The sequence below is a fragment of the Bubalus kerabau genome, chromosome 11 (genome assembly GCF_029407905.1).
Source record: "Bubalus kerabau isolate K-KA32 ecotype Philippines breed swamp buffalo chromosome 11, PCC_UOA_SB_1v2, whole genome shotgun sequence".
Taxonomy (NCBI): Eukaryota; Metazoa; Chordata; class Mammalia; order Artiodactyla; family Bovidae; genus Bubalus; species Bubalus kerabau.
In genome coordinates, this window is record NC_073634.1 from 106550176 (window position 1) to 106563770 (window position 13595).

The following is a 13595-nucleotide window of genomic DNA, read 5'->3' on the forward strand; positions in this document are numbered from 1 at the left end:
AGCCCAAAGCCCCCTCCCAGAACGCTGGCTGCCAAAGGCACACCCAGGACGCAGGTTCAGAGGGAGCCCAGGGCAGGCAGCTCCTGGTGGGGCGGTGCCTTGCGGGGACCCCTGTCCTCAGCCCCTCTGGGTCCGCTCCTCCCCGCCAGCCACAAGTGGATGACACTCCCGGAACCCGGCTGTGAGCTCCTTGTCACATTGCCCTCTCCTTGTCACCAGGCAGGTGGCCAGTAAGTGCTGGCCCTGGCCGGAAGCCCCCAGGGCACTGCCCACAGCCCTTCGCCGTGGGGACGAGCACTGGGAAGGGCAGCCTCTGGGGAGCCTGGACGCTCAGTCCCCCAGAAAGGCGGCGGGAGGTCTCCCACCCTGCACTTCAATGCTGCCGGGGGAGGCGCCGCCTCTGCACAGCTGCCGCCAAGAAAGGAAAGCACATCGCAGGGAAAGCCAAGAGAAAGTGGCAGCGAGGGGGCAGCACAGGAAGGTGTGGCGGGGATGCGCTGCTGGGGGGGATGCACAACGGTGTGGTCACAGCCAATACAGCCCAGCAGTGCCTCCGTGAGTGAGACACAGAGGTACCACGTGACCGGACAACTCTCCTCCTGGGTGAATGCACAAGAGAGCTGAAAACAGGTGCTCAGATGTTTCAATCAAAACGGCCGAAAGGGGGAAACAGCCCACAAGTCCATGAGCTGACTATGGGTGTGCAAAATGTGGGGGATGCCCCAGTGGAATATTACTCAGCCATAAAAAGGAAGGAAGTCCTGACGCAGGCTGCAACACGGATGAACCTAGAAAACACGCTCAGAGGAGGGAGTCAGGCACAGAGGCCCTGTGCTGTCTAAACTGACATGAGACACCAGAAGAGGTGAATCCAGCCAGCCAGAATGGCCATCATAAAAAAATCCACCGACAGCAAATGCTGGAGAGGGTGTGGAGAGAAGGGAACCCTCCTCCACTGTTGGTGGGAATGTAAATCGGTACAACCACTACAGAGTCCAGTATGGAGGTTCCTCAAAAACCTAAAAACAGACCTACCATATGACCCTATGTCCTAGGCATAGCGTAGTCCTGGGCAACCCTAGTCCTGGGCATTTATCTGGAAAAAAAAAAATACGTGATCCAAAAGGATACATGCAACCCAGTGTTCATTGCAGCTAAGACATGGAAGCAACCTAGGTGTCCATCGACAGAGGAATGGATAAAGAAGATGTGGTACGTATATACGATGGAATATGACTCGGCCATAAAACAATAAGATAATGCCACTCGCAGCAACAGGGATGGACCTAGAGACTGTCACACTGAGTGAAGTCAGTCAGACAGAGAAGGGGAGAGATCGTGTGACATCCCTTATATGAGGGATCTAAAAAGAAATGACACAAAGGAACTTACTTACAAAACAGAAAGAGACGCACAGACTCAGAAAATGAACTTACAGTTGCCCGGAGGAAAGATGAGGGGAGGGGATAGTTAGGGAGCTCGGGATGGACATGTACATGCTGCTGTATTTAAAATGGACAACCAACAAGGACCTCCTGTACAGTACATGGGGGGAAAAAAGAAAGAACAGGTGAATCCATAAGGACGAACAGCAGACTGGGGCTCAGGGGAGGAATGGAGGAGCCTCAGGGCTCAGGGGAGGAGTGGGGGGGTGACTGAGAACGGGAACTGGGTTTCCTTTTGGGTGATGAAATGTTTTGGGACTAGACGGAGGTGGTGGCTGGTTTCACAATATTGTGAATGTGCTAAGGGCCCCTGAATAGCTCAGCTTATAAAGGTTAACTTTACGTAACAGCAATCTCACCTCAGTGGAAACCAACGCAGCCCTGATCACAGGCTCTGTGCAGCTCTGGACAGAGCGAGCCAACCCCTGCCCGGGAGAGCCCCCCAGGAAGCCCAGCCCCGGCCCCTCACACGCACCTGCCCGGGGCCTCCTGGTCCCCCAGCACCATGCCGGAAGTCACCTTGCTCCAGTGCAGCACCGGCGCCCCCGGCCCGGCGGCGGCATCCAGATCCTAAAGCAAAGAAGGATGCTGTCAGCCCCAGCCCAGCCACAAGACCCCAAACCCTGTCTCAGCCTCGGAGCTGGCCCCGGCCTCCGCGGGAATCACAGGCTGGTCCCTTCCAGGGGGAGGGTGGGCAGAGATGGAGGCAATGGGGTCCCCGCAAAGCCCCATGGAGGCCAGGGGAGCCGGGTGTCCAAGCTGCTGCATACCCTGGACTGTGCCGCGTGCGGGACGAAGGTCACGATGCCGGGGGTCGTCTGGGAGACCACGGGGACGGCTCTGCCCAGCACGGCCTCCCTCTGCTTCCTGTGGGTGCCCTGCAGCCTCTGGTTTCTGAGGTCCAGGGAGCGCATGGCCGAGGCCCTTTCCTCCAGGGCCTGCCGCCGCCAGGCTGCAGTCTTCTGGCGCATGAACTCACGCAGGGACTCGGAGCCATGGAGGGGGCCCAGGGCCCCCCGGGGCTTGGGGCAAGGCCGAGGTGGCCGCACCTCATTCTCCTTCTCAGGTGCGTTCCGAAGGGCACCCTGGCTGGGCCTCGGCCAGGCGAGCTTGGCCCCCGAGGGGGTCCGCAGGGGACCCCTGCCCTGATACAGGGGGCTGGGCCCCTGTGTGAAGGAGGTGCTCCAGGGCCGCCAGGTGGGTTGGCTCGGCCTTTTCAGAGGGCTCCATGGCCTTGGGGCGGGGTCTGCCGGGTCTTCACAAGCACTCCAGGCCCTCTGTGGACCCCAGGCATGCCCGGCCGAGGCGCTCCAGGACCGCTGCAGGAAGGGGACCCACCTTTCGGGGGGGCTCCCGGGCCTCTGCAAGGAGGGGTCTCGTCCTTGGAAAGCCCAGGTCTTTGGTGGGCAGGAGGCCTGCCTGGCCGAGGCGCTCCAGGGCCGCTGCGGGAAGGAGTTCGGCCCTTCGGTGGGGCTCACGCATCTCTGGAAGGAGGTGTCCCGTCCTGGGGCCACCCAGGTCCTGTGTGGATAGGACTCCCACCCGGCCACAGGGCTCCAGTGCTGTGCAGCAGGGAGGCTCCCAGCCCTCTCAGAAGCGGGCAGCCTGTCCTTCGGAGCCCCAGGGCTCTTCCAGAAGGCACCCCCGATGTCTGGGGGTTTCCAGGGGCCTGGCCGCCTCCTCCCTGCCAGGTCATGCAGCTCCAGCCCTCGGCTCGTGTGGCGGGCCCGGGCCAGCTCCAGCCCGGCCTGGATTTGCTGGCGGAGGTCTCGAAGGACGGCCATAGCAGCCTGGACGTTCACGGGTGGATCGCGGGAAGCCAGGGTGGGCACGTTTTCTGAGGGCATCTGCAGGTCACTGCGGACAGAGGCTGGACTTGGCGTCTGGGGGTGGACAGGGGAGCTCTCAGTGGCTCCAACCTTCTTGCTGTGATCTGCAAAGACAGGCAGTCGCGGGGTTGCCAGGAGGCACAGAGCCCCCCTAGAGACCCCCGGTCTTGGCTCTGCTCTCAACATCCACTCGCAGGAGCCCTCTAGGGGCAGATGCCACGTCTGGGGGACTCACAGCTGTGCCCAGGCGTCTGGCACAGAGCCACCCTCTCTGAACATGTCGAAAACTGAGTGTGGGGGTGCGGGCGACAGACGCCTCCTGGGAACCACTGCGGCTGCAGGCCTGCGCTCCCTAAGTCAGGACAGCCTGGTGGTCATGCCCTGCCTTCCAGGAGCAGAAATTTGCTTCTCAGGGACAGAAACCCTCTTTTTGGTTTTTTTTAAACGCAGCGACTCCTGGAAGCCCCTGTCTGCTGGTGGGTTTGGTGGGTGTCTGACAGGTCTCCGGGGGAATGGGTGCTGGGCCTGCACCCCAATGCCACTGCCGCCTGGGCATCTCTCCCCCTGCACACCCCCCACCCCCACCCCCAAGATGCCACACGGAGTGGAGCAGAGTCCAGGCGGAGGCACAAGGTACCTAATTCTGCGATGGGGGCCTGGTCTCTCGAGGGGACCTTGCTCTGGAGCCTGAGGAGGGCAGGCGGGGGCCCCAGCAGCACCCTCACCAGGGCTTGTCCTTTCCTCCAGGCGTGAACACCCACCAACTCAGAATCTTAAAGAGAAAACACATATGCAGCCAAGTGCCCGGGGCCCTCCGCGTGCCGGCCCAGACGGGAAGGCTGGCAGCTCCTCACAGAGCCAGGAGACCAGGTCACACGCTCCCGGAGGCGACAGGGTGAAAACACTTGGGTCCAGGCCACTCTGGCGCGGGGCCATACCCCAGCCATTAGCCAGCATCCTGGGCAAAGTTGAGTCTCAGGATGACCTGGACGTGTGACCTGATTTCTCTGGCCCTCAGGGCTAATAAAACGTACTCCCTATGGATTTCTCTGTAAAATACTGAACGCAGGCCCTCGAGCACCGCACGCGCTCTGTAAAGGCTGGTCAGAAGCAAAGACAATCACTCACACACCCAGAGCTCGCAGGGTGGGGGTGGCACTGTGGGTAATCACTTGCCCTGAACCAGAGGAAACTAATTTGTTTTTAAAGTGGTGAGAGCGGGGATCAGGGTAGGAATCAAGGAAGCTGTTGCTGAGAAAAGGGGAAATAGAAGGCTGAACTTCTCTTTCCTTTCCTGAGAACAAAGAAGATAAAGAGAACAGTGAGCAGGCGTGATCACTCTGCGTTCTCAGCTGTCCCTAGCCTGTAGTCTGTAACCGAGGTTGCTTTTCTGCCCTCTGACTCCGCAGGAGCTCGTTCTGAACCCGCTATCCTACAGTGTGAGTCGCTCAGTCGTGTCTGACTCTGTGACCCCATGGACTGTAGCCCGCTGGGCTCCTCTGTCCACGGGATTCCCCAGGCAAAAATACTGGAGGGAGTTGCCATTCCCTTCTCCAGGGGATCTTCCTGACCCAGGGATCGAACCCAGGTCCCTTGCGCGGAAGGCAGATTCTTTCCTGTCTGAGGCACCAGGGAAGCCCTACTATCCTTTAACGCTGTGCTGACCACCTCCTGTTCCTGGTGCTCCCCTTTACAGCACTCTTTTGCAGACCACCTCTCAGAGGTCTCTTTTTGCATTACAGGAAGGAGGTCGCAGTACAACACACGAAGGACAAAGGGCCCAGCCACTGGGCTACCTGACACCAGCCTGTGACCGGATTTGAAACAGTGCAAGAGCAACAGGAAGAAGAATACAGGATCCTCACGTCTCTGTTCCGTAGCACCAACCCCCGACTGTGAGCCCTCCTCTATGCGATCCCCAGATTCCTCATGGAAGTGGGGCACAGTTCTCGAGGCGCAGACCTCCTGTGTTCCCCGCCTCCTCCCACTGAGGATTAAAGCCACCCTTCCATTTCCTCCCAACAAACTGGCTCCATCTGTTTTTATTTGGCTTTTTTATTCGCCCTCCCCAGCCCAGGCTTTGTTGGGCAGAGAAAGCTAAGATTTTGGCGGCAGCAAAGCCACCCAGGGCGGCAGGATGAGGGGTCCTGACAGTGTGTGGAAACAAACAGCCGCCACATCCCAAACATAAACACTTTCTTTAATAAATGCCATCACGTCATAAACATCATTTATCAAGGTTTTACTTCGTAATCCCAAATCACCCTCACCAAATGCCATTAGCAGCCCCACCATCATTACAAACCCAACCACAAGGGCCCTGGCAGAGGCAGAGGCAGGAAGCAGTGGCTGACCTTGAGCACTCACGCACACGCTTACACACGCGCACACACACACACACATACACGGCAGGGAGCCAGCCCAGACAGCGCCCCAGGAAAACAAAACTACCCAGACCAAGACTTGTCCTGGGGGCACTTCTGCTCGAAGAGGGCGCCTCACCGCAGAGATCACCCACCTAGCACACCCTGCTCCCTAGACTCGGCGCCCTCCCCAGCCCAGACTGAGACTTGGGACACAGGCCTGAGGACTGAGCTCCAGGAAAGGGAAGGGCGACGCAGAGCCACGCCCCCAGAGGCCACGCCTCCCAGAGGCCAAGCCCCAGGAAGGAGCGAGGCCGTGACCACCTCCTCTGCAAAGCCACGCCCTTGGAAGAGTCCTCCAAGACACGCCCCCCTCTGCGACCACGCCCTCCGCCCCAGGCTCCTGGGGTAGCGGAGAAGAGCGCTGGTGTCCTGAGTCCCAGGAAAGTGAAAGTGTTAGTCTCTCAGCCCTGTCTGACTCTCAGCGACCCCATGGACTATAACCCGCAAGGCTCCTCTGTCCATGGGATTCTCCAGGCCAGAATACTGAAGTGAGAAGTCATTCCCTTCTCCAGGGGATCTTCCCGACCAGGGATCGGGACCACCTGCATTGGCAGGTGGGTTCTTTACCAACATCACCACCTGGGAAGCCCCTGTCCAACCAGTGAGAAAGTGAAAGTCGCTCAGTTGTGTCAGACTCTTTGTGACCCCATGGACTATACAGTCCATGGAATTCTCCAGGCCAGAATACTGGAGTGGGTAGCCAATCTCTTCTCCAGGGGATCTTCCCGATCCAGGTCTCCTGCATTGCAGGCAGATTCTTTACCAGCTGAGCCACAAGACATGGGTTTAAATCCCCGCTCCTCCATTCTCCAGCCACAGGCCTTGAGCAAGTGACCACTTCCCTGTGCCTCAATTTCCCCATCTGTACGCATCTCTCCACAAGGTTGAAAAAGAGAAGCCATCACCCCCACTGCAGGAGTTTCCCAGAAAGGCCAGGTTTTGCTGGCCAGGGCGAGTCCGGGACTGCCCACCTGCCTGCCACATTTGACCTATGAGGGGGACCTGGGGGGTGGGCTCCCCAGCGAGGGTCCTGCATCCTGAATCCCAAAGCTGCTGCTCTGCAAGAAAAAGGCCACACTCGCTGGGTGGGGCCCTGAGCAGGGACCACGCTGGGTGAGGAGGGGGCCGCAGGCCCCGACATCACTGGCTTCCCCATTAGCCGGCCAGAGGGGTCCAGGTCAATAAATGGGCCCTGGCGGGCACGTTTTTCCTTCCGCAGAGCAGTTTAATGGCAATTAATTTTTTTACGAGAGGATTTTTAATCTGTGGAAATGGATGAAGTCCCCAAGTGCCCTGTCAAAGTTCCAGGGCCAACCTAATCTATGATAAAAAATGCAAAGTGAGGTGCTATAATCTGAAATTAAATATCGGGCTTCATTTTCCCTCAGCCCGGATGGATGAATATTTTATAACTATTGTGATTTAATTTTTTGTTAACTACAGCAAATTTCTAATTCATCCAATTCCCAAGTCCTGTGGCTCTGACCTCTGAACCCAGACTCATCTCTTCTTAGCCCAACTGTGACTTCGTCACTGACAGAGACTAATGGTCAGCTCCGTCAGGGTGACGCGGCGGTTACGGTGATGAATGCAGCCCGTGGCACGCCCTTTTGACCCAGTGTCAGGCAGAAGGCAGGTCATTTTTCAAAGGAGCCATTAAAATAAAACAAACCCCACAGTCCAGGAGCAGGGGGAACATGATGCTGAAAATTGTTATTTTTGTGCTTGCTCAGTGGCCTGTGTCCTGGCACCCTCACTCTATCCAGTGGAGGTTTCGCCAACGTGTCCCCACATTGCTCTGGGCCCACCTCCATTGAGGCACAGAGGACAGTCACTCAGCCCGCTGGAACTGTGGGTCTGCCCAAGGGCAGAGGAGGCATGTATCTGAAGACATGGGCAGACCTCACACTGGCACTCCCCTCCAGGACTGCGATATTGTGCCCGGAGGAAACTGAGGCACAGAGATGCTGAAAAACAGTGCCAACACCAGTGTTGCTTACTCCGAGCAAGATCGGGGTCCCCACAGAGCAGACCTCAGCCCCCAGGGCTCTCCCCACCTGGGGGGCTCTCAATTGGTGTCCCCAAAGTCTGTGGTGCGGTGGTCCCAGAGCCCAGGCCCTGAGGGTGGGCCTGCAGAAGGCCTCCAGGCGCAGGTCCAAGTGTGCACAGCTGGGCTCTCTCAGGCGGGGAGCACAGGGCCAGAGCCAAGCCTGGTTGGCCCGTGTGACCCCAGGCAGGCAGGAAACTGAGCCTCAGTTTCCTCATCTACAAAATGGGAGCAAGCCTGTCTGCCTCCGAGGAGAGCTGTGAGGACTTACATGAGCCGGTGTTGCCTGCGTGCTTGGCACACACGGGCAGAGGGAGCCCAGCCCTGAGCGTGTCACCCCATCCCACCCAGGCTGTTCTGAAGGCAGGCCCAGAAGAAGGCTGCCCGCTCCGCTCCCCACAGCCCACATCCAGCTCATTCACCCCACAAGCTCCACGAACCGGCCAGCTGGGCAGCTGGGTCTTCGCTGGACACAACCTCATGACCCACCCTCAGGGGAGACTCCTGAGTTAGGAATTTCTCTGCGACCGAGCGGCCCAGCACCACCACGACCTCTGCACAGAACCCTCAGGCAGCTGACGCATCCTCCCCGAGGGGTCGTGGGAGGTGGGCACTGCCTGGCCTTTCCTCCCACCAGGCACCCCAGGGGAAGCCGGCCTCCTGGGCTCACTGCCTAGTGTCTACATTCCAAACCAGGCGACAGGGAGACTCATCCCTCAGTCACGCTTCCCGCCGTGGATGGCAGCAAAACGGCCACGGCTTGTCCGGCGATGCCGAGTCACGAGAAAGCAAGCACGTCCATCAGCAGCACCTCGCCTGCCCCCGCTTCACGCCCGCCTTTCCAAGGCACAGCCAGTGCAGCACCCGCCGTCTGGGCTCCGGAAACGAGCCACACGCCCGCCTCCTGAGCCTGGACCGTAACGTCCTGTCCCCAAGCCCTGCCGGGCCCCGCGGGGGCCAACCCTACCTGTGTCTTTGGCAGCTCTCCTAGGGGCAGGCGGCTTGGGCGCCTTCTCTGTTTTGCAAGAACTACTTTTCATCCTTTTGGTTTTTTCCTGTGCAACTTCACCGAGAGGAGGAGAGGGAGGCAAGGGAGAGAAGGTTGAGTAGCGACACAGCACACGATCAGCCTGCTCTCCAGCCCCTGACTGTCCCAGCATGCTGCCCCCTGCCCCCCGGGGAAATCCCCTGCAGGGCTGGGCTCGCCTCGCCCTCCCTCACAGCCCTGACTTTGCACCAGTCCCCAGAGCCCCTGAGCACAGCCCCTGGCATGCGAGCTGGCCCACAGCACTTGTGTTTGTTGAGTGAATAAATGACTGGATAGGCCCACAAGCAAAGCTGTGGTAGGCAGCTAGCCAGATGGGACATCGGCTCATCGGGGAGAGGTGGTTGTTCAGTCGCTCAGTCGTGTCCGACTCTTTGCGACCCCATGGACTGCAGCACGCCAGGCCTCCCTGTCCCCTGGAGTGTGCTCAAATTCATGTCCATTGAGTCAGTGATGCTATCTAACCATCTCAGTCTCTGTTGCCTCCTTCTCCTTCCTTCAGCATCAGGGTTTTTTCCAGTGAGTCAACTCTTTGTATCAGGTGGCCAAAATATTGGAGCTTCAGCTTCAGCATCAGTCCTTCCAGTGAATATTCAAGGTTGATTTCCTTTAGGATTGATTGGTTTGATCTCCTCACAGTCCAAGAGACTCTTGAGAGTCTTTTCCAGCAACATAATCCGAAAGCATCAATTCTTCGGCACTCAGCCTTCTTTAAGCCCCAACTCTCACATCCGTACATGACTATTGGAAAAACCATAGCTTTGACTATACGGACCTTTGTTGGAAAAGTGATGTCTCTGCTCTTTAACATGCTGTCTAGGTTTGTCATAGACAAACCTTCCAAGGAGCAAGCGTCTTTTAATTTCATGACTGCAGTCACCATCTGCAGTGATTTTAGAGCCCAGAAAAATAAAGTCAGCCACTGTTTCCACTGTTTCCCCATCTATTTGCCATGAAGTGATGGGATCGGAAGCCATGATCTTAGTTTCCTGAACGTTCAGGGAGAGCAGTGTGCACCAGACCCAGAGGGGCCTTGGCACGGCGGGGCTGCCCCACCTGGATGGGCGGGGACAGGAGAACCAAGTCCCGCAGCAGGCACGGGGGCTGGCTGCCCAAAGCCCAGTGTTCGGCCTGGCCCCGCTCTGTTTGGCCTCATTCGTCTCTGTACCCTGCTGGGTGGGGGCGGCATCTGGGAAACACCAAATGGCCACCCAGCTGGTGAGCTGTGAGAGCTGGCCCGGCCCAGCCCAGTGTGTCCCCAGGAGGCCTGGGGAGCATGCCAAGAGAGAAGTCAGGCCCCAGGGACTCCCAGGCCTCTGCAGAGCAGCGGGGTCCCGGCCTTGGCCCGTCCCTCCGGCCTCAACAGGAGCAGCCTTGAACCCTAGGTTCTCACGAAAGGACAAACCCTGTTGGATTTCACTCATATGAAGTCCCTAGAGGGGTCAAACCCATGGAAACAAAGTAACTTTGTACATAAACATAGTAAAAATGGTAAACTCTGTGTGTGTGTGTAGTTGTGTCCGACTCTAAGACTCCATGGACTGTAGCCCGCCAGGCTCCTCTGTCCATGGGATTTCCCAGGCAAGAGTACTGGAGTGGGTTGCCATTTCCTACTCCAGGGGGATCTTCCCAACCTAGTGATCAAATCTGCATCTCTAAACTTTATGTGTATTTTGCCACAAATTAAAAAAAAAAAGAAAAGGCCAGGCCCAGACCCATGCCCTGCTTCCAGAGGATTCTAAAATGAGGAGGGGCTGGTGACTGATGCCACTGGGCACTGAGCTCCCTGAGAGACCATGGCCGGGTTGTGATTTTAGCCGAGAGGCCCCAGCAGCCTCCGTGTGGGGGGACGGGGACAATGACCTGTGGGACGAGCCAAGGCCATCGAGGTCCTCTGTCCCCAAGGGGAGAGACCACGCGAGCCACAGCCACTTCCGGGGAGCCGTCCACGACCAGGCCAGAGCTGGGTCAGAGAGAGGCTCTGCTTCTTGGCTTCACACGGCCGGCGCCCCTCACTCTACCTGGGGCTGCATTTGGCTTGCACCTCTGGCTGGGCAGACCGGAAGCAGGTCTGTGGCTGCCAGCCAGAGGATGTAGACTCAAATGGCGACCAACCCTCATCCCACCCTACCCACCACAGCGCCGCTAGGATGGGTGAAGGAACCCTGAGGGCCTGACTCTTAAAAGCCCTGGCCAGAGACCCCCGAAGCCTCGGGCCTCCAGAGCAGCCTGACCTCAGCTCCTGAGCCCTCACCCCGCCCCTTTCTGGGGTCTCCAGAATCCTGCTGGACTATAGAGACGGCCCCTCCACACGGTGCCTACCCCACAAACTGAGCAAGCAGTCAGTGCCCAGACCTGCCGAGGTCTCCCTGCCCAGAACCTTCCAAGTGTCCTACGGCGGTGATGCCAAGGTTCCTTAGCCCTGGAAGCAGCTCCAGTCCGCCCCCAACCCCAACTCAGACTCACCCCTCCTACCTGCTGAGTGAGCCAGAGTCTACTGGTTCCCTGGGCCCCTGGACCCTTCCTCCCCCATCTGGAAGTCGGCCAGCCTAGTGTCGACCCTTCAGCTTCTCCCAGGCTGGGCAAGGTCATCTGTGGGACAGGTCAGCAATGCCTTCTGCCTGCAGAACGGACCGGCAAGCCCAGGAGCTGACGGGAGATGAACGGCCTCAAGCCCAGACTGTGGCCGGCCTGTGACCATGCTGTGCAGAGCAGCTCAGCCAGCGGATGTCCTTGCCCAGGGCCCCTGTGCTTTGAGCCCCAGTCTGCCCTGCAGAGCCCATCTGGATTCCTTCCCTGGTGACTGGAAAGTGGGCTCCAGAGAATGGTGGGCTGAGAGCAAATCCCTGCTTGGGCCCTTCACAGCTGGGGTCCTCTCTGACCCTCAGTATCCTCCTCGGTGAGGGGAGGTAACAGAGCCAATCCCACAGAGTGAGAGAGAGGCTGCCTGGAGACTGCTGGCTCCATAACCATGCTGCCCACACCTGGTCTGAGTGTCCAGGGGGGTGGGGGGTGCTGGGATGGCTGGCCACAGGGCCACTCACCTGAGACCTGGTTCAGGGAGACCCTGGAGGCCTCACGTCCCTGGCCAGGGGTTGCCTTCTCTTCAACTCCACTTTCAGTTCCACTCAGGATGCCTGAAGTGAAAGTAAAAGTGAGTCACTCATTCGCATCTGACTCTTTGCGACCCCGTGGACTATAGAGTCCATGTCCAAGGCCTTGGCTTCCCTGGTGGCTTAGCTGGTAAAGAATCCGCCTGCAATGCAAAAGACCTGGGTTCAATCCCTGTGTTAGAAAGATCCCCTGGAGGAGGGCATGGCAACCCACTCTAGTATTGTTGCCTGGAGAAGTCCTATGGACAGAGGAGCCTGGAGGGCTGCAGTCTATGGGGTGAAAAAGAGTCGGACACGACTGAGCGACTGAGCACAGCGCAGACCGTCTGCCCGAGCCTGGTGCAGCAGGAGAAGGGGCATCGTGAGGATGGTGAGGCCGTGAAGAAATGTCCAAGGAAAGGTCCTCCTTTGGCCACCGCTCAAAAGCCCCTGGTTTGAGGACGCAGTCTCCCCTAGGGGGCCTTCTGCTGGCCTCCTCCTGTCCACGCCCCTCGCACACCCTCCAGCCTCCCCGTGCCTGCCCTTGCACCCACCCTCCTTCTTGTTTCCACCAAGCAGTCTCCATGTCCTGGATGAGTCAATGCTTCATTGTGCTTAAACCCAGCTCACACGCAGCCCCGGGAGGGCTCTATCTCCACTCAGCTTCCCAGGCTCTGAGACCCTCCAGGGCTGCGGGGAGCACCGCCCCAGCCTCCCAGGGGGCCACCAGCCCAGACGGGGCCTGGCCTGCGGTGGCCCAATCTCATCGCTTTCTCCCCTCTTCCTGCCTCTCCCTGGAGAGAGCTGCCCCACTGACCTGGGTAGGCCGGGGCTGGTGGGGGGTTTGACGGCTTTCGGGCCTTCCTCCGGGGCGCTGGTGCGGGGGCTTTGTAGAAGTATGAGGCGCTGGAGGGTGTCGAGGTGCCCAGCGAGGCGCAGCTGGCCTGCCGCTGGGCCTGGGCCCGGATCTTGTCCCTCAGCTGCTCCAGCCGGGGGTTGCTCTCTCTCGGCTGCCGCGGTGGCCTCGGCACCTGGGGGGCCCTCTCAGTCCAAGTCCTGTGGGGAGGGGTGCACGACTCGTGGCCCCCCGAGGAGCCGGAGAGGCGGCCCGATGACACGGAACTGTCCCCATCCTGGGTCTCTTCGTCGGTTAACCACATGGGGACGCTGCAGACTTGCCCCCGCCGGCCAGGCTCCTTAGTGTGGTCAGGCCAGGCCGCAGCGGGAGGTCCCCGCAGGGCGCCTGCCTGCTGGTGGGGTTCGGGCCAGCTCACGGCCGCCATGGCGTCATCTTCGGCCGCCAGTGGGCAGAGCCTGTCTTCCCTTGGGGGAGAGAGGCAGACACAACCTGTCAGGTGCAGGGACGTGGAGGTGCTGAGCAACACGTCTCCAGCACCCCGTCCCCACACACTGTCTCCAGCACGTTCCCGCTCCGTTTTCCTGTCTCACACTGAGAAAGGGATGAAAGGTGAACGTGAAGTCGCTCAGTCGTGTCCGACTGTCTGCAACCCCATGGACTGTGGCCTACCAGGCTCCTCCGTCTATGGGATTTTCCAGGCAAGAGTACTGGAGTGGGTTTCCATTGCCTTCTCCAGGAGATCTTCCCAGCCCTTGGATCGAACCCAGGTCTCCCGCATTGTGGGCAGACGCTTTACCGTCTAAGCCGCCAGGGGTTCGATCCCTGGAGAAAGGGATGAGGGGCCAATAAAAT

The 13595-nt window shown here is 59.1% G+C and overlaps 1 protein-coding gene across 4 annotated transcripts in view; it reads right to left on the minus strand.

Annotated features, from left to right (window-relative positions):
- Positions 1-13595, minus strand: part of CCDC187 (coiled-coil domain containing 187) — a 52037-nt gene that overhangs the window by 31109 nt on the left and 7333 nt on the right. For 3 of the 4 annotated variants that reach the window (XM_055541535.1, XM_055541534.1, XM_055541532.1), the window contains exons 2-6: positions 12702-13207; positions 11837-11929; positions 8715-8810; positions 2216-3378; positions 1921-2015 (exon numbers count right to left, since the gene is read on the minus strand). In XM_055541535.1, coding sequence (XP_055397510.1) covers positions 1921-2015; positions 2216-3378; positions 8715-8810; positions 11837-11929; positions 12702-13167 — 1913 coding nt within the window. In that variant the 5' untranslated portion in view covers positions 13168-13207. The remainder of the gene's footprint in view (positions 1-1920; positions 2016-2215; positions 3379-8714; positions 8811-11836; positions 11930-12701; positions 13208-13595) is intronic. The other variant, XM_055541533.1, reaches the window with a different exon arrangement.